The sequence below is a fragment of the Bombina bombina genome, chromosome 6, assembly GCF_027579735.1.
Source record: "Bombina bombina isolate aBomBom1 chromosome 6, aBomBom1.pri, whole genome shotgun sequence".
Classification (NCBI taxonomy): Eukaryota; Metazoa; Chordata; class Amphibia; order Anura; family Bombinatoridae; genus Bombina; species Bombina bombina.
Window position 1 is genome coordinate 752,135 of NC_069504.1, and position 21,586 is coordinate 773,720.

Sequence of the window (21,586 nt, forward strand, 5' to 3'; positions counted from 1 at the left end):
TCCCTGTGGGGGAGAATATTTCCCACAAGTAATGGATGACGCCGTGGACCGGACACACCGTTGGAGAAAGTAATTTATCAGGTAAGCATAAATTCTGTTTTTTTTTTGCCAACATAGGATTTGCCTCTTGTTCTTGAAGCTCTTTTGGATATACCGTTTGAACCACTGCAGAAGGTTTCTCTTTGGTTCTTAACTTTGAAGGCCATATTTTTGGTGGCCATCACCTCGGCTAGACATTGCTGAATTGCAAGCCTTTTCTGTTAAAGAACATATATATATCTTTTCATCAATACAAGGTTGTTCTTGCAATTTATTATAGTCAGTGACTACTTTTGATAAAAATTTAAGATATCTTACCATTATTTTGCCCTGATAAGCAGGAAGCATATGGCACATCACTTTATCATTTGGACGTAGTTTGTTGCTTACACATCTATGTCAAAAGAACACAGTCCATCCTTGAAACGGATTGTCACTTCCTGATACCTAAAGGTCCTTGTCAAGGCCAAGCACCAGCCAAAACTACAATTTCCAGTCTGATAGTGCAAGCTATCTCAAGGGCTTGTAAACAAAAGAAGGAACTAGTTCCAAGTGGACTCAGGGCTCACTCCACAAAGGTAGTGGGCTATGGAGGCTGATGCTACCCCACCTGAGATCTGCCAGGCCTTATACTTTGTGTCACATTATAAACTGGATTTTAAACCTTCTAGTTCTGCTAGATTTGGTAGAAAGATTCTTTCTTCTGTACATTTTTATTTACATTTGTCTTTTTTGTACTGTTTTTCAGTCTTCTCACCTGGGAAGTTTTACCCAAGGAGAGCCAAGATAATTAGACATAACATCAGGTTCCCTCCCTGGTTTGTGTGTTCACCTCTCTTAAAGGGACACACAACAAAGTTTTTCTTTAATGATTCAGACAGAATACAATTTAAAAAAAAGTGTTTCCAATTTACTTTTATTATTAAATCTTCTTCATTCTTTATTATTCTTAGTTGAAGAGATATCTTGATAGGTAGCGTGCAGGTGTCAAGGGCACTACATGACAGGAAATAGTGCTGCCATCTAGTGCTCCTGTGCACAACTGCTGCTTTATAGTACTGCAAACACATGCACGCTCCTGAGCTTACCTTCCTGCTTTTTAACAAAAGATAACCAGAAAACAAGGAACATTTAATAATAAAAGTGCATTGGAAACTTGTTTAACCCCTTAAGGACCGGGCATTTCAGCCTAAAACTTCCCCAAAAGACCAGAGCATTTTTGCCATCACAACATTTAAACATAATAGAGCCTTTTTTTTATATTGACCTATCAAACCTATATTGTTTTTTAGTAGTCATCCCAAAGTATTGATCTAGGCCCATCTTGGTAGATTTCATGCCACCATTTCACTGCCAAATGCAATCAAATAAAAATATCGTTAACTTTTTCACAAATGGTTGTAAAAGCTTCTCTGGGATCCCCTTTGTTAAGAAATAGCAGACTTATATGACTTTGCCTTTGCTTTTTGGTAATTAGAAAGCCGCTTATTGCCGCTGCGCACCACACTTATTATTCCCAGCAGTAAGGGTCATTTTTAGTGTAGAGATTACCCTCCCACCTGACACTTCCCACCCCCTGATCCCTACCTGATCCCTCTCAAACAGCTCTCTTCCCTCACCCACCACCTAGTGGTCACCCTCATCTTAAGTACTGGTAGAAAGTCTGCCAGTATAAAAATATAAGGCTTTTTTTTTTTTTTTTTTTAAATAAAATATTTTTTTTAATTATTTTTATATTTTCTGCAGTGTAGGATCCCCCCAACCTCCCTGATCCCTCCCAAAAATCTTTCTAACCCTCTCCCTTCTAATTCTTGTTATCTTAGGTACTGACAGCTGTCTGCCAGTACCCAGTTATATATCTTTTTTTAATTAATTTATCATAATAATAAAAACTATTTTTCTGTAATGTTGATGCCCCCCCTCATTACCCCCCCTCCCCTCCCACATTGTCCCCCCCTCCCAAATTGACCCCCCTCCACTATAAGAGCCCCCTCTCCTCCCCCCTCCCTCATTCCCTCTCACTGCTGCTCTAAAACAAATTGTTCTGGATCGTAGTGGTACCACCCACTTCCCTCCTTACCCTGCCACACCACCAACAATTGGCACCACCGCTACCCAAGGCACAAAGTTGCCCTCTCTGCATCGGTACCTCTGCCTGTCTATTTCTGCACTGCCCCACTCGTAGGGCATGCAGAAATAGCACAATCTCGCTACTTGTAGCAAGATCGCTGCAGAGAGAGGCGCAGGATTGTATTTTCTATCTGAATCATGAAATAAATACTGTTTATGTCACTTTAATTGGACATCTCCAGAAGTAGGAGGGATAAGTGAGTGAGGTTACCTTTAAACAGGTAATTGAGGGAGTGGTGAGTTCTGGCCACGCCCCCTCAGCTAGTAAGTATTACCCAAGGATATGAGCCAATATATAGAATGTTCTTATGTTTGGGTGTGGTACCTGTGTTACCCACAGTAATTCTATGGAGGATATTAGTAGCAATAAAATGTCTAATCCTAAAAATATCAGATTCTTTGTAAACTGAGGGCTGAGTTCACATCCTGATGCCCCTCCCCAGGGGCTCTTTCTGCAGCAAAAAGATAACTAATACGTACACCAGTGCTGTGAGCAGTTTGCTGGTAACAGTCTAGGTGCAGGATCTCCGTGTTGTGCGAGAGGCAAGAGACAAGTTCAGCTAATACAGAGACAAACTTGTAGCAGTCACTCTCCTCTGCCAGGGTCATTTACCCCAGCCTCACACTTACACACACACATGCTGCTGTATAGCCTCACACTTACACACACACATGCTGCTGTATAGCCTCACACTTACACACACACACACACACACACACACACATGCTGCTGTATAGCCTCACACTTACACACTTACACACACACACACACACACACACACACATGCTGCTGTATAGCCTCACACTTACACACACACACACACACACACACACACACATGCTGCTGTATAGCCTCACACTTACACACACACATGCTGCTGTATAGCCTCACACTTACACACACACACACACACACACATGCTGCTGTATAGCCTCACACTTACACACACATGCTGCTGTATAGCCTCACACTTACACACACACACACACACACATGCTGCTGTATAGCCTCACACTTACACACACACATGCTGCTGTATAGCCTTACACACACACACACACACACACACATGCTGCTGTATAGCCTCACACTTACACACACACATTCTGCTGTATAGCCTCACACTTACACACACACATGCTGCTGTATAGCCTCACACTTACACACACACACATTCTGCTGTATAGCCTCACACTTACACGCACACATGCTGCTGTATAGCCTCACACTTACACACACACACATTCTGCTGTATAGCCTCACACTTACACACACACACGCTGCTGTATAGCCTCACACTTGCACACACACATGCTGCTCTATATATCCTCACACTTACACACACACACATGCTGCTGTATAGCCTCACACTTACACACACATGCTGCTCTATATATACTTACTTACACACACACACATGCTGCTGTATAGCCTCACACTTAAACACACACATGCTGCTGTATAGCCTCACACTTACACATACACACACACACACACATGCTGCTGTATAGCCTCACACTTACACACACATGCTGCTGTATAGCCTCACACTTACACACACACATGCTGCTGTATAGCCTCACACTTACACACACACACATGCTGCTGTATAGCCTCACACTTACACACACACACATACTGCTGTATAGCCTCACACTTACACACACACACGCTGCTGTATAGCCTCACACTTACACACACACATGCTACTGTATAGCCTCACACTTACACACACACATGCTACTGTATAGCCTCACACTTACACACACACATGCTACTGTATAGCCTCACACTTACACACACACATGCTACTGTATAGCCTCACACTTACACACACACATGCTACTGTATAGCCTCACACTTACACACACACATGCTACTGTATAGCCTCACACTTACACACACACATGCTACTGTATAGTCTCACACTTACACACATGCTGCTGTATAGCCTCACACTTACACACACACACATGCTGCTGTATAGCCTCACACTTACACACACACATGCTGCTGTATAACCTCACACTTACACACACATGCTGCTCTATATATCCTCACACTTACACACACACACACACACACACATGCTGCTGTATAGCCTCACACTTACACACACATGCTGCTGTATAGCCTCACACTTACACACACACATGCTGCTGTATAGCCTCACACTTACACACACACCCATGCTGCTGTATAGCCTCACACTTACACACACACATGCTGCTGTATAGCCTCACACTTACACACACATGCTGCTGTATAGCCTCACACTTACACACACACACACACACATGCTGCTGTATAGCCTCACACTTACACACACATGCTGCTGTATAGCCTCACACTTACACACACACACACACATGCTGCTGTATAGCCTCACACTTACACACACACATGCTGCTGTATAGCCTTACACACACACACACACACTGCTGTATAGCCTCACACTTACACACACACATTCTGCTGTATAGCCTCACACTTACACACACACATGCTGCTGTATAGCCTCACACTTACACACACACACATTCTGCTGTATAGCCTCACACTTACACACACACATGCTGCTGTATAGCCTCACACTTACACACACACACATTCTGCTGTATAGCCTCACACTTACACACACACACGCTGCTGTATAGCCTCACACTTGCACACACACGCTGTTGTATAGCCTCACACTTACACACACACACACACACATGCTGCTGTATAGCCTCACACTTACACACACATGCTGCTGTATAGCCTCACACTTACACACACACACATGCTGCTGTATAGCCTCACACTTACACACACACACATACTGCTGTATAGCCTCACACTTACACACACACATGCTGCTGTATAGCCTTACACACACACACACACACACACACACATGCTGCTGTATAGCCTCACACTTACACACACACATTCTGCTGTATAGCCTCACACTTACACACACACATTCTGCTGTATAGCCTCACACTTACACACACACATGCTGCTGTATAGCCTCACACTTACACACACACACATTCTGCTGTATAGCCTCACACTTACACACACACACATTCTGCTGTATAGCCTCACACTTACACACACACACATTCTGCTGTATAGCCTCACACTTACACACACACACATACTGCTGTATAGCCTCACACTTACACACACACATGCTACTGTATAGCCTCACACTTACACACACACATGCTACTGTATAGTCTCACACATGCTGCTGTATAGCCTCACACTTACACACACACATGCTGCTGTATATCCTTACACACACATGCTGCTCTATATATCCTCACACTTACACACACACACATGCTGCTGTATAGCCTCACACTTACACACACATGCTGCTCTATATATACTTACTTACACACACACACATGCTGCTGTATAGCCTCACACTTAAACACACACATGCTGCTGTATAGCCTCACACTTACACACACACATGCTACTGTATAGCCTCACACTTACACACACACATGCTACTGTATAGCCTCACACTTACACACACACATTCTGCTATATAGCCTCACACTTACACACACACACGCTGCTGTATAGTCTCACACTTACACACATGCTGCTGTATAGCCTCACACTTACACACACACACACGCTGCTGTATAGCCTCACACTTACACACACACATGCTACTGTATAGCCTCACACTTACACACACACACATACTGCTGTATAGCCTCACACTTACACACACACATGCTACTGTATAGCCTCACACTTACACACACACATGCTACTGTATAGTCTCACACATGCTGCTGTATAGCCTCACACTTACACACACACATGCTGCTGTATAGCCTCACACTTACACACACACACACATGCTGCTGTATAGCCTCACACTTACACACACATGCTGCTGTATAGCCTCACACTTACACACACACATGCTGCTGTATAGCCTCACACTTACACACACACATGCTGCTGTATAGCCTCACACTTACACACACACATGCTGCTGTATAGCCTCACACTTACACACACACATGCTGCTGTATAGCCTCACACTTACACACACATGCTGCTGTATAGCCTCACACTTACACACACACATGCTGCTGTATAGCCTCACACTTACACACACATGCTGCTCTATATATACTTACTTACACACACACACATGCTGCTGTATAGCCTCACACTTAAACACACACATGCTGCTGTATAGCCTCACACTTACACATACACACACACACACACATGCTGCTGTATAGCCTCACACTTACACACACACATGCTACTGTATAGCCTCACACTTACACACACACATGCTGCTGTATAGCCTCACACTTACACACACACGCTGCTGTATAGCCTCACACTTACACACACACACATGCTGCTGTATAGCCTCACACTTACACACACACATGCTGCTGTATAGCCTCACACTTACACACACACATGCTGCTGTATAGCCTCACACTTACACACACACACATACTGCTGTATAGCCTCACACTTACACACACACACATGCTGCTGTATAGCCTCACACTTACACACACACATGCTGCTGTATAGCCTCACACTTACACACACACATGCTGCTGTATAGCCTCACACTTACACACACACATGCTACTGTATAGCCTCACACTTACACACACACATGCTACTGTATAGCCTCACACTTACACACACACACATGCTACTGTATAGCCTCACACTTACACACACACACATGCTACTGTATAGCCTCACACTTACACACACATACTGCTGTATAGCATCACACTTACACACACACATGCTACTGTATAGCCTCACACTTACACACACATGCTACTGTATAGCCTCACACTTACACACACACATGCTACTGTATAGCCTCACACTTACACACACATACTGCTGTATAGCCTCACACTTACACACACACATGCTACTGTATAGCCTCACACTTACACACACACATGCTACTGTATAGCCTCACACTTACACACACACATGCTACTGTATAGCCTCACACTTACACACACACATGCTACTGTATAGCCTCACACTTACACACACACATGCTGCTGTATAGCCTCACACTTACACACACACATGCTGCTGTATAGCCTCACACTTACACACACACATGCTACTGTATAGCCTCACACTTACACACACACATGCTACTGTATAGCCTCACACTTACACACACACACATGCTACTGTATAGCCTCACACTTACACACACACACATGCTACTGTATAGCCTCACACTTACACACACATACTGCTGTATAGCATCACACTTACACACACACATGCTACTGTATAGCCTCACACTTACACACACATGCTACTGTATAGCCTCACACTTACACACACACATGCTACTGTATAGCCTCACACTTACACACACATACTGCTGTATAGCCTCACACTTACACACACACATGCTACTGTATAGCCTCACACTTACACACACACATGCTACTGTATAGCCTCACACTTACACACACACATGCTACTGTATAGCCTCACACTTACACACACACATGCTACTGTATAGCCTCACACTTACACACACACATGCTACTGTATAGCCTCACACTTACACACACACATGCTACTGTATAGCCTCACACTTACACACACACACATACTGCTGTATAGCCTCACACTTACACACACACACATACTGCTGTATAGCCTCACACTTACACACACACACATACTGCTGTATAGCCTCACACTTACACACACACATGCTACTGTATAGCCTCACACTTACACACACACATGCTACTGTATAGCCTCACACTTACACACACACATGCTACTGTATAGCCTCACACTTACACACACACATGCTACTGTATAGCCTCACACTTACACACACACATGCTGCTGTATAGCCTCACACTTACACACACACATGCTGCTGTATAGCCTCACACTTACACACACACACATACTGCTGTATAGCCTCACACTTACACACACACACATACTGCTGTATAGCCTCACACTTACACACACACACATACTGCTGTATAGCCTCACACTTACACACACACACATACTGCTGTATAGCCTCACACTTACACACACACGCACATGCTGCTGTATAGCCTCACACTTACACACACACACATGCTGCTGTATAGCCTCACACTTACACACACACACATACTGCTGTATAGCCTCACACTTACACACACACATGCTACTGTATAGCCTCACACTTACACACACACATGCTACTGTATAGCCTCACACTTACACACACACATGCTACTGTATAGCCTCACACTTACACACACACATGCTACTGTATAGCCTCACACTTACACACACACACATACTGCTGTATAGCCTCACACTTACACACACACACACATGCTGCTGTATAGCCTCACACTTACACACACACACATGCTGCTGTATAGCCTCACACTTACACACACACATGCTGCTGTATAGCCTCTCACTTACACACACACACATGCTGCTGTATAGCCTCACACTTACACACACACACATACTGCTGTATAGCCTCACACTTACACACACACATGCTACTGTATAGCCTCACACTTACACACACATACTGCTGTATAGCCTCACACTTACACACACATGCTGCTGTATAGCCTCACACTTACACACACACACATACTGCTGTATAGCCTCACACTTACACACACACATGCTGCTGTATAGCCTCACACTTACACACACATGCTGCTGTATAGCCTCACACTTACACACACACACACCTGCAGATTCTCAGGTCTCAGTCTGCCATAAATATACTAACAAAGCACTGATGCTTTGGGTCTACCCAAATAACTTGCAAGTGATCACAAATGTGATCAATATTAACTGAACTCACGGCCTCTCTTCCTGCCACTAATACCTGAGCTACAGCCTAGATGCTTTCTACATTTACAATTATTCGGGCAGTAGTGTGGACAGTGGCTTATTTTCTTTGGTAGGTGTATTCTGTATGAGACCCTTTGCCTTTGTGAGGTTAACTCTGGGTGTCGCATTGCCAGGATATATGCATGCTGGGCTATATGTCTGTGCCTGTGAGCTCTAATGAGAAGATGACGCTTCTTTCACTCTCCCATTTATGTGTTTTTTCACATCTTTCTCAGAACTCTCTCTAAGAACCTAGTGAAGAATGCCAAAAAAACGATTGGGCGACAGTATGTGACACGCAGAAAGTACAGCCCCCCGTCATGGGACCCACGCGGAAGCCTGAACTCATTAGAACAGCAGAGTGATGATATTTCATGTAAGTGGTGGAAATTCAGGTCACACTCGATCACCCACCAAACAATCTGCTTATAAAGTTTAGTATTTGTCATTCATATTTTATCTGTCATTTATATTCTCACACCATAGGCAGCACTTACCGATAAATAGCAAATACTTATGTTTGTACCGAGCCAGCACCCGACTCACCGACTCATTACGAAACCCACCGAGTCTGCAGCAAGCACCCGACATAAACTGAGCAGGCACCCAACACACCCAGTCATTACCCAACACACCGAGCCGAGACACTGAGCCAACACAACAAGCCAGCAGCCAGCACCCAACATAAACTGAGCAGGCACCCAACACACCTAGTCATTCAACGACACACCGACCCAATACCCGGCTCTCCGAACCAACACACAGAGTCAATACCAAACACATTGAGACACTGAGCCAGCAGCAAGCACCTGACATAAACTAAACAGGCACCCAACACACCTAGTCATTACCCAACACACCGAGCCGGCACCCAACATAAACTGAGCAGGCACCCAACACACCTAGTCATTCAACGACACACCGAGCCAATACACGGCTCTCCGAACCAACACACAGAGTCATTACCCAACACATTGAGACACTGAGCCAGCAGCAAGCACTCAACATAAACTAAACAGGCACCCAACACACTGAGCCAAGACACTGAGCCAGCAGCCAACACACTGAGCCAGCAGCCAGCACCCAATATAAACTGAGCAGGCACCCAACATACCTAGTCATTAAACGACACACCGAGCCGAGACACTGAGCCAGCAGCCAACACACGGAGCTGGCAGCCAACACACGGAGCTGGCAGCCAACACACGGAGCTGGCAGGCACCCAACATAAACTGAGCAGGCACCCAACATAAACTGAGCAGGCACCCAACATAAACTGAGCAGGCACCCAACACACCCAGTCATTACTCAACACACCGAGACACTGAGCCAGCAGCCAACATCCGCAACACAAACTGAGCCAGCACCCAGCACTCCGAGTTATTATCCAACACATCCAAGCCAGCACCCAGCATACTGACCGGCACCTAACACTACTTACACAGTACTTTACACCTCTAGTTCTGCACTGCAAACAATCACATTGCTAGTTAGGGAGTGAGTGTGAATTTCTCTTGAATCTTTGTATATTATATCCTCTGATCCCTAGTGTCGGAAGAGATGGAAAGGAGTACATTGACCACCTCCACCTTGAAGGCCCCTGAGAAGCAGGCCGCAGGGAATATGGCAGAGCGTGCTTGCTGCCGAGATTACCAGCGCATGGGCCTTGGCACGCTGAGTAACAGTCTTACACGTGCCAAGAATGAGCCATTCCGAATCTCCACTGTCAACCGGATGTACGCTGTGTGTAACAGGTGAGTGTACACTTAAGTCATGGCTTCAAACACATGTGTTACTAACTAACATAGAATACCACAATCGGTGGTTCCCACACAGCGATAAAAAAGCAGTAATAAATAATAGTGTCAGGTACACCTGTATAAATTAAGTGCATGTGCAAAGTTTAAAATGTACAAACACAAGATGTTTTGTAGTCTCAAATATATGGTTACTTTTAAAGTGCACAGTTTATTTTGATTGGTCCAATCAAAATAAACTGTGCACTTTAAAACTAACCATATGTTTATTTCTTTCATGTAATTGGCAAGAGTCCATGAGCTAGTGACATATGGGATATACAATCCTACCAGGAGGGACAAAGTTTCCCAAACCTCAAAATGCCTATAAATACACCCCTCACCACACCCACAATTCAGTTTTACAAACTTTGCCTCCTATGGAGGTGGTGAAGTAAGTTTGTGCTAAGATTTCTACGTTGATATGCGCTTCTCAGCATTCTTGAAGCTCGATTCCTCTCAGAGTACAGCGAATGTCAGAGGGACGTGAAGGGAGTATCACTTATTTGAATACGATGATTTCCCTAACGGGGGTCTATTTCATAGGTTCTCTGTTATCGGTCGTAGAGATTTATCTCCTACCTCCCTTTTCAGATCGATGATATACTCTCAATTTACCATTACCTCTACTAATAACTGTTTTAGTACTGGTTTGGCTATCTGCTATATGTGGATGGGTGTCTTTTGGTAAGTATGTTTTCATTACTTAAGACACTCTCAGCTATGGTTTGGCACTTTATGCATTTATATAAAGTTCTAAATATATGTATTGTACTTATATTTGCCATGAGTCAGGTTCATGAATTTCCTTCTGCAGACTGTCAGTTTCATATTTGGGGAATATAAACATTTTTAAGAAATGTATTTCTTACCTGGGGTTTAGTATGACGCAACTTCGTCATTTCCGGCATCATACGTGACGCCGAGACCTTTAACACGGCAGCGTCATTAGTGAAAAAAAAGTTTACGTTACGTGGTGCGTCATACTTGGCGCCAAACTTTTTCATTATTTCAATACCCCTTGTATGTTTGCCTCTTGCTTTTTTTTTTCTCTATCAGAGGCCTATGCTTTTGCATTTTTTCCCATTCCTGAAACTGTCATATAAGAAAATAGATAATTTTGCTTTATATGTTGTGTTTTCTCTTACATTGTGCAAGATGTCCCAATCTGATCCTGTCTCAGAAGTTTCTGCTGGAACATTGCTGCCTGACATCGGTTCTACCAAAGCTAAGTGCATTTGTTGTAAAATTGTAGAAATTATTTCACCGAATGTCATTTGTAATAGTTGTCATGATAAACTTTTACATGCAGATAGTGTTTCCATCAGTAATAGTACATTGCCAGTTGCAGTTCCTTCAACTTCTAATGTGCATGATATACCTGTAAATTTTAAAGAATTTGTTTCTGATTCTATTTTGAAGGCTTTGTCTGCATTTCCACCTTCTAATAAACGTAAAAGGTCTTTTAAAACTTCTCATTTAGCTGATGAAATTTCAAATCACCAACAACATAATAATTTATCCTCTTCTGATGAGGATCTATCTGAGACAGAAGATCCTTCCTCAGACATTGACACTGTCAAATCTACTTATTTATTTAAAATAGAGTATATGCGTTCTTTATTAAAAGAAGTGTTAATTACTTAGGATATTGAGGTAACCAGTCCTATTGACGTTCAGTCTAATAAACGTTTAAATGCTGTTTTTAAACCTCCTGTGGTTTCTCCAGGGGTTTTTCCTATTCCTGAGGCTATTTCTGATATGATTTCTAGGGAATGGAATAAGCCAGGTACTTCTTTTATTCCTTCTTCAAGGTTTAAAAAATTGCATCCTTTACCAGCAAAATCTATAGAGTTTTGGGAACAAATCCCCAATGTTGATGGGGCTATTTCTACTCTTGCTAAACGTACCACTATTCCTATGGAAGATAGTACTTCCTTTAAGGATCCTTTAGATAAAAAGCTTGAATCTTATCTAAGGAAGGCCTATTTATATTCAGGTCATCTTCTCAGACCTGCTATTTATTTGGCTGATGTTGCGGCTGCATCAACTTTCTGGTTGGAGAATTTAGCGCAACAAAAATTGGATTCTGACATATCTAGCATTATTCGCTTACTGCAACATGCTAATCATTTTATTTGTGATGCCATTTTTGAAATGATCAAAATTGATGTTAGATCCATGTCTTTAGCTGTATTAGCTAGAAGAGCTTTGTGGCTTAAATCTTGGAATGCTGATATGATATCTAAATCTAGATTACTATCTCTTTCTTTCCAAGGTAATAATTTATTTGGTTCTCAGTTGGATTCTATTATTTCAACTATCACTGGGGGAGTTTTTTTGCCTCAGGATAAAAAACCTAAGGGTAAATCTAAGGCTTCTAACCGTTTTTGTTCCTTTCGTCAGAATAAGGAACAAAAACTCAATCCTCCCCCCCAAGGAATCTGCTTCCAATTGGAAGCCTTCCTCAAATTGGAATAAATCCAAGCCATTTAGGAAACCAAAGTCGGCCCCTAAGTCCGCATGAAGGTGCGGCCCTCATTCCAGCTCAGCTGGTAGGGGGCAGATTAAGGTTTTTCAAGGATTTTTGGATAAAATCTGTCCAAAATCATTGGATTCAGAGCATTGTCTCTCAAGGGTATTGAATAGGATTCAGAGTAAGACCACCTGTGAGAAGATTTTTTCTCTCACGTATCCCTGTAAATCCAGTAAAAGCTCAGGCTTTTCTGAAGTGTGTTTCAGACCTGGAGTCTTCAGGGGTAATCATGCCAGTTCCTCCTCAGGAACAAGGTTTGGGGTTTTATTCAAACCTATTCATTGTACCAAAGAAAGAAAATTTATTCAGACCAGTTCTGGATCTGAAAATTTTGAATCGTTATGTAAGAGTACCAACTTTCAAGATGGTGACTATAAGGACTATTCTGCCTTTTGTTCAGCGAGGACATTATATGTCCACAATAGACTTGCAGGATGCATACCTTCATATTCCGATTCATCCAGAACACTATCAGTTTCTGAGATTCTCTTTTCTAGACAAGCATTACCAATTTGTTGCTCTTCCATTTGGCCTAGCAACAGCTCCAAGAATCTTTTCAATGGTTCTGGGTGCCCTACTATCTGTAATCAGAGAACAGGGTATTGCGGTGTTTCCTTATTTGGTCGATATCTTGGTACTAGCTCAGTCTTTACGTACTGCAGAATCTCACACAAATCAACTAGTGTTGTTTCTTCGGAAATATGGTTGGAGGATCAATTTACCAAAAAGTTTCTTGATTCCTCAGACAAGGGTCATCTCTTTAGGCTTCCAGATAGATTCAGTGTCCATGACTCTGTCTCTAACAGACAAGAGACATTTAAAATTGGCCGCAGCATGCCGGCACCTTCAGTCTCAGTCATTCCCTTCAGTGGCTATGTGCATGGAAGTTTTAGGTCTCATGACTGCAGCATCGGACGCGATCCCCTTTGCTCGTTTTCACATGAGACCTCTACAGCTTTGTATGCTGAATCAATGGTGCAGGGATTATACAAATATATCACAATTAATATACTTGAATCCCAATGTACGACACTCTCTGACATGGTGGATAGATCACCATCGTTTGGTTCAAGGGGCTTCTTTTGTTCGGCCAACCTGGACTGTGATCTCAACAGATGCGAGTCTTTCAGGTTGGGGAGCTGTTTGGGGATCTCTGACAGCACAAGGGGTTTGGAAATCTCAAGAGGCGAGATTACCAATAAATATTTTAGAACTCCGTGCAATTCTCAGGGCTCTTCAGTTCTGGCCTCTGCTAAAGAGAGAACCGTTCATTTGTTTTCAGACAGACAATATCACAACTGTGGCTTATGTCAATCATCAGGGTGGGACTCACAGTCCCCAAGCTATGAAAGAAGTATCTCGGATACTTGCCTGGGCGGAATCCAGCTCCTGTCTAATCTCTGCGGTGCATATCCTAGGTGTAGACAATTGGGAGGCGGATTATCTCAGCCGCCAGACTTTACATCCAGGGGAGTGGTCTCTCCATCCAGATGTGTTTTCTCAGATTGTTCAGATGTGGGGTCTTCCAGAGATAGATCTCATGGCCTCTCATCTAAACAAGAAACTTCCCAGATACCTGTCCAGGTCCAGGGATGTTCAGGCGGAAGCAGTGGATGCGCTGACACTCCCTTGGTGTTATCATCCTGCTTACATCTTCCCGCCTCTAGTTCTCCTTCCAAGAGTGATCTCCAAAATCATCATGGAACAGTCTTTTGTGTTGCTGGTGGCTCCAGCATGGCCACACAGGTTTTGGTATGCGGATCTGGTTCGAATGTCCTGTTACCCGCCTTGGCCACTTCCGTTACGGCCGGACCTACTATCTCAAGGTCCGTTCTTCAATCAGGATCTCAAATCATTAAATTTGAAGGTATGGAAATTGAACGCTTAGTTCTAAGTCATAGAGGTTTCTCTGACTCAGTGATTAATACTATGTTACAAGCTCGTAAATCTGTCTCTAGAAAGATTTATTATAGAGTTTGGAAGACTTACATTTCATGGTGTTCTTCTCATAAATTCTCCTGGCATTCTTTTAGAATTCCTAGAATTTTACAGTTTCTTCAGGATGGTTTGGATAAGGGTTTGTCTGCAAGTTCCTTGAAAGGACAAATCTCCGCTCTTTCTGTTTTTTTTCACAGAAAGTGTTGTTTCTTCTGGCCATCTCTTCTGCTAGAAGAGTTTCTGAGCTATCTGCTCTTTCTTGTGAGTCTCCTTTTCTGATTTTTCATCAGGATAAGGCAGTTTTGCGGACTTCTTTTCAATTTTTACCTAAGGTTGTGAATTCTAACAATATTAGTAGAGAAATTGTTGTCCCTTCCTTATGTCCTAATCCTAAGAATTCTTTGGAGAGATCCTTACATTCTTTGGATGTGGTAAGAGCTTTGAAATATTATGTGGAAGCTACTAAAGATTTCAGGAAGACTTCCGGTCTATTTGTTTTATTTTCCGGTCCTATTAAAGGTCAGAAGGCTTCTGCTATTTCCTTGGCTTCTTGGTTGAAACTTTTGATTCATCAAGCTTATTTGGAGTCGGGTCAGGCCCCGCATCAGAGAATTACAGCTCATTCTACTAGATCGGTCTCCACTTCATGGGCTTTTAAGAATGAAGATTCAGTTGATCAGATTTGCAAAGCGGCAACTTGGTCCTCTTTGCATACATTTACTAAATTCTACCGTTTTTATGTATTTGCTTCTTCGGAAGCAGTTTTTGGTAGAAAAGTTCTTCAGGCAGCTGTTTCAGTTTGATTCTTCTGCTTTTGATTTAAGTTTTTTTCTTTCAAAAATGAAAATAAACTTTCTCCAACATAGGTGTGTCCGGTCCACGGCGTCATCCTTACTTGTGGGATATTCTCTTCCCCAACAGGAAATGGCAAAGAGCCCAGCAAAGCTGGTCACATGATCCCTCCTAGGCTCCGCCTACCCCAGTCATTCTCTTTGCCGTTGTACAGGCAACATCTCCACGGAGATGGCTTAGAGTTTTTAGTGTTTAACTGTAGTTTTTATTATTCAATCAAGAGTTTGTTATTTTGAAATAGTGCTGGTATGTACTATTTACTCAGAAACAGAAAAGAGATGAAGATTTCTGTTTGTATGAGGAAAATGATTTTAGCAACCGTCACTAAAATCCATGGCTGTTCCACACAGGACTGTTGAGAGCAATTAACTTCAGTTGGGGGAACAGTGTGCAGTCTCTTGCTGCTTGAGGTATGACACATTCTAACAAGACGATGTAATGCTGGAAGCTGTCATTTTCCCTATGGGATCCGGTAAGCCATGTTTATTACGATCGTAAATAAGGGCTTCACAAGGGCTTATTAAAACTGTAGACTTTTTCTGGGCTAAATCGATTCATTATTAACACATATTTAGCCTTGAGGAATCATTTTATCTGGGTATTTTGATATAATAATATCGGCAGGCACTGTTTTAGACACCTTATTCTTTAGGGGCTTTCCCAAAGCATAAGCAGAGCCTCATTTTCGCGCCGGTGTGGCGCACTTGTTTTTGAGAGGCATGGCATGCAGTCGCATGTGAGAGGAGCTCTGATACTTAGAAAAGACTTTCTGAAGGCGTCATTTGGTATCGTATTCCCCTTTGGGCTTGGTTGGGTCTCAGCAAAGCTGATACCAGGGACTGTAAAGGGGTTAAAGTTCAAAACGGCTCCGGTTCCGTTATTTTAAGGGTTAAAGCTTCCAAATTTGGTGTGCAATACTTTTAAGGCTTTAAGACACTGTGGTGAAAATTTGGTGAATTTTGAACAATTCCTTCATGTTTTTTCGCAATTGCAGTAATAAAGTGTGTTCAGTTTAAAATTTAAAGTGACAGTAACGGTTTTATTTTAAAACGTTTTTTGTACTTTGTTATCAAGTGTATGCCTGTTTAACATGTCTGAACTACCAGATAGACTGTGTTCTGAATGTGGGGAAGCCAGAATTCCTATTCATTTAAATAAATGTGATTTATGTGATAATGATAATGATGCCCAAGATGATTCCTCAAGTGAGGGGAGTAAGCATGGTACTGCATCATTCCCTCCTTCGTCTACACAAGTCTTGCCCACTCAGGAGGCCCCTAGTACATCTAGCGCGCCAATTCTCCTTACTATGCAACAATTAACGGCTGTAATGGATAATTCTGTCAAAAACATTTTAGCCAAAATGAACACTTATCAGCGTAAGCGCGGCTGCTCTGTTTTAGATACTGAAGAGCATGACGACGCTGATAATAATATTTCTGAAGGGCCCCTAACCCAGTCTGATGGGGCCAGGGAGGTTTTGTCTGAGGGAGAAATTACTGATTCAGGGAACATTTCTCAACAGGCTGAACCTGATGTGATTGCATTTAAATTTAAGTTGGAACATCTCCGCATTCTGCTTAAGGAGGTACTATCCACTCTGGATGATTGTGACAAGTTGGTCATCCCAGAGAAACTTTGTAAAATGGACAAGTTCCTAGAGGTGCCGGGGCTCCCAGAGGCTTTTCCTATACCCAAGCGGGTGGCGGACATTGTTAATAAAGAATGGGAAAGGCCCGGTATTCCTTTCGTCCCTCCCCCCATATTTAAAAAATTGTTTCCTATGGTCGACCCCAGAAAGGACTTATGGCAGTCGGTCCCCAAGGTCGAGGGAGCGGTTTCCACTTTAAACAAACGCACCACTATACCCATAGAGGATAGTTGTGCTTTCAAAGATCCTATGGATAAAAAATTAGAAGGTTTGCTTAAAAAGATGTTTGTTCAGCAAGGTTACCTTCTACAACCAATTTCATGCATTGTCCCTGTCGCTACAGCCGCATGTTTCTGGTTCGATGATCTGATAAGAGCGGTCGATAGTGATTCTCCTCCTTTGGAGGAGATTATGGACAGAATCAATGCTCTCAAATTGGCTAATTCTTTCACCCTTGACGCCACTTTGCAATTGGCTAGGTTAGCGGCTAAGAATTCTGGGTTTGCTATTGTGGCGCGCAGAGCGCTTTGGTTGAAATCTTGGTCGGCTGATGCGTCTTCCAAGAACAAGCTACTTAACATTCCTTTCAAGGGGAAAACGCTGTTTGGCCCTGACTTGAAAGAGATTATCTCTGATATCACTGGGGGTAAGGGCCACGCCCTTCCTCAGGATCGGCCTTTCAAGGCAAAAAATAAACCTAATTTTCGTCCCTTTCGTAGAATCGGACCAGCCCAAGGTGCTACGTCCTCTAAGCAAGAGGGTAATACTTCTCAAGCCAAGCCAGCTTGGAGACCAATGCAAGGCTGGAACAAGGGAAAGCAGGCCAAGAAACCTGCCACTGCTACCAAGACAGCATGAAATGTTGGCCCCCGATCCGGGACCGGATCTGGTGGGGGGCAGACTCTCTCTCTTCGCTCAGGCTTGGGCAAGAGATGTTCTGGATCCTTGGGCGCTAGAAATAGTCTACCAAGGTTATCTTCTGGAATTCAAGGGACTTCCCCCAAGGGGGAGGTTCCACAGGTCTCAGTTGTCTTCAGACCACATAAAAAGACAGGCATTCTTACATTGTGTAGAAGACCTGTTAAAAATGGGAGTGATTCATCCTGTTCCATTAAGAGAACAAGGGATGGGGTTCTACTCCAATCTGTTCATAGTTCCCAAAAAAGAGGGAACGTTCAGACCAATCTTAGATCTCAAGATCTTAAACAAGTTTCTCAAGGTTCCATCGTTCAAGATGGAAACCATTCGAACTATTCTTCCTTCCATCCAGGAAGGTCAATTCATGACCACGGTGGATTTAAAGGATGCGTATCTACATATTCCTATCCACAAGGAACATCATCGGTTCCTAAGGTTCGCATTCCTGGACAAACATTACCAGTTCGTGGCGCTTCCTTTCGGATTAGCCACTGCTCCAAGGATTTTCACAAAGGTACTGGGGTCCCTTCTAGCTGTGCTAAGACCAAGGGGCATTGCTGTAGTACCTTACTTGGACGACATTCTGATTCAAGCGTCGTCCCTTCCTCAAGCAAAGGCTCACACGGACATTGTCCTGGCCTTTCTCAGATCTCACGGGTGGAAAGTGAACGTGGAAAAGAGTTCTCTATCCCCGTCAACAAGGGTTCCCTTCTTGGGAACAATAATAGACTCCTTAGAAATGAGGATTTTTCTGACAGAGGCCAGAAAAACAAAGCTTCTAGACTCTTGTCGGATACTTCATTCCGTTCCTCTTCCTTCCATAGCTCAGTGCATGGAAGTGATCGGGTTGATGGTAGCGGCAATGGACATAGTTCCTTTTGCGCGCATTCATCTAAGACCATTACAACTGTGCATGCTCAGTCAGTGGAATGGGGACTATACAGACTTGTCTCCGAAGATACAAGTAAATCAGAGGACCAGGGACTCACTCCGTTGGTGGCTGTCCCTGGACAACCTGTCACAAGGGATGACATTCCGCAGACCAGAGTGGGTCATTGTCACGACCGACGCCAGTCTGATGGGCTGGGGCGCGGTCTGGGGATCCCTGAAAGCTCAGGGTCTTTGGTCTCGGGAAGAATCTCTTCTACCGATAAATATTCTGGAACTGAGAGCGATATTCAATGCTCTCAAGGCTTGGCCTCAGCTAGCAAGGGCCAAGTTCATACGGTTTCAATCAGACAACATGACAACTGTTGCGTACATCAACCATCAGGGGGGAACAAGGAGTTCCCTAGCGATGGAAGAAGTGACCAAAATCATTCTATGGGCGGAGTCTCACTCCTGCCACCTGTCTGCTATCCACATCCCAGGAGTGGAAAATTGGGAAGCGGATTTTCTGAGTCGTCAGACATTGCATCCGGGGGAGTGGGAACTCCATCCGGAAATCTTTGCCCAAGTCACTCAGCTGTGGGGCATTCCAGACATGGATCTGATGGCCTCTCGTCAGAACTTCAAAGTTCCTTGCTACGGGTCCAGATCCAGGGATCCCAAGGCGGCTCTAGTGGATGCACTAGTAGCACCTTGGACCTTCAAACTAGCTTATGTGTTCCCGCCGTTTCCTCTCATCCCCAGGCTGGTAGCCAGGATCAATCAGGAGAGGGCGTCGGTGATCTTGATAGCTCCTGCGTGGCCACGCAGGACTTGGTATGCAGATCTGGTGAATATGTCATCGGCTCCACCTTGGAAGCTACCTTTGAGACGAGACCTTCTTGTTCAGGGTCCGTTCGAACATCCGAATCTGGTTTCACTCCAGCTGACTGCTTGGAGATTGAACGCTTGATTTTATCGAAGCGAGGGTTCTCAGATTCTGTTATTGATACTCTTGTTCAGGCCAGAAAGCCTGTAACTAGAAAGATTTACCACAAAATTTGGAAAAAATATATCTGTTGGTGTGAATCTAAAGGATTCTCTTGGGACAAGGTTAAGATTCCTAGGATTCTATCCTTCCTTCAAGAAGGATTGGAAAAAGGATTATCTGCAAGTTCCCTGAAGGGACAGATTTCTGCCTTGTCGGTGTTACTTCACAAAAAACTGGCTGCTGTGCCAGATGTTCAAGCCTTTGTTCAGGCTCTGGTTAGAATTAAGCCTGTTTACAAACCTTTGACTCCTCCTTGGAGTCTCAATTTAGTTCTTTCAGTTCTTCAGGGGGTTCCGTTTGAACCCTTGCATTCCGTTGATATTAAGTTATTATCTTGGAAGGTTTTGTTTTTAGTTGCAATTTCTTCTGCTAGAAGAGTTTCAGAATTATCTGCTCTGCAGTGTTCTCCTCCTTATCTGGTGTTCCATGCAGATAAGGTGGTTTTACGTACTAAACCTGGTTTTCTTCCAAAAGTTGTTTCTAACAAAAACATTAACCAGGAGATTATCGTACCTTCTCTGTGTCCGAAACCAGTTTCAAAGAAGGAACGTTTGTTGCACAATTTGGATGTTGTTCGCGCTCTAAAATTCTATTTAGATGCTACAAAGGATTTTAGACAAACATCTTCCTTGTTTGTTGTTTATTCTGGTAAAAGGAGAGGTCAAAAAGCAACTTCTACCTCTCTCTCTTTTTGGATTAAAAGCATCATCAGATTGGCTTACGAGACTGCCGGACGGCATCCTCCCGAAAGAATCACAGCTCATTCCACTAGGGCTGTGGCTTCCACATGGGCCTTCAAGAACGAGGCTTCTGTTGATCAGATATGTAGGGCAGCGACTTGGTCTTCACTGCACACTTTTACCAAATTTTACAAGTTTGATACTTTTGCTTCTTC

The 21,586-nt window shown here is 43.4% G+C and overlaps 1 protein-coding gene across 1 annotated transcript in view; it reads left to right on the forward strand.

The window, feature by feature from the left end:
• SBF1 (SET binding factor 1) overlaps positions 1-21,586 on the forward strand; it is a gene marked incomplete in the record, with an annotated part of 739,370 nt that overhangs the window by 503,277 nt on the left and 214,507 nt on the right. Inside the window, 2 exon segments of the mRNA XM_053716293.1 lie at positions 9,319-9,458; positions 10,632-10,836. Of these exon segments, the coding sequence (XP_053572268.1) occupies positions 9,319-9,458; positions 10,632-10,836 (345 nt within the window).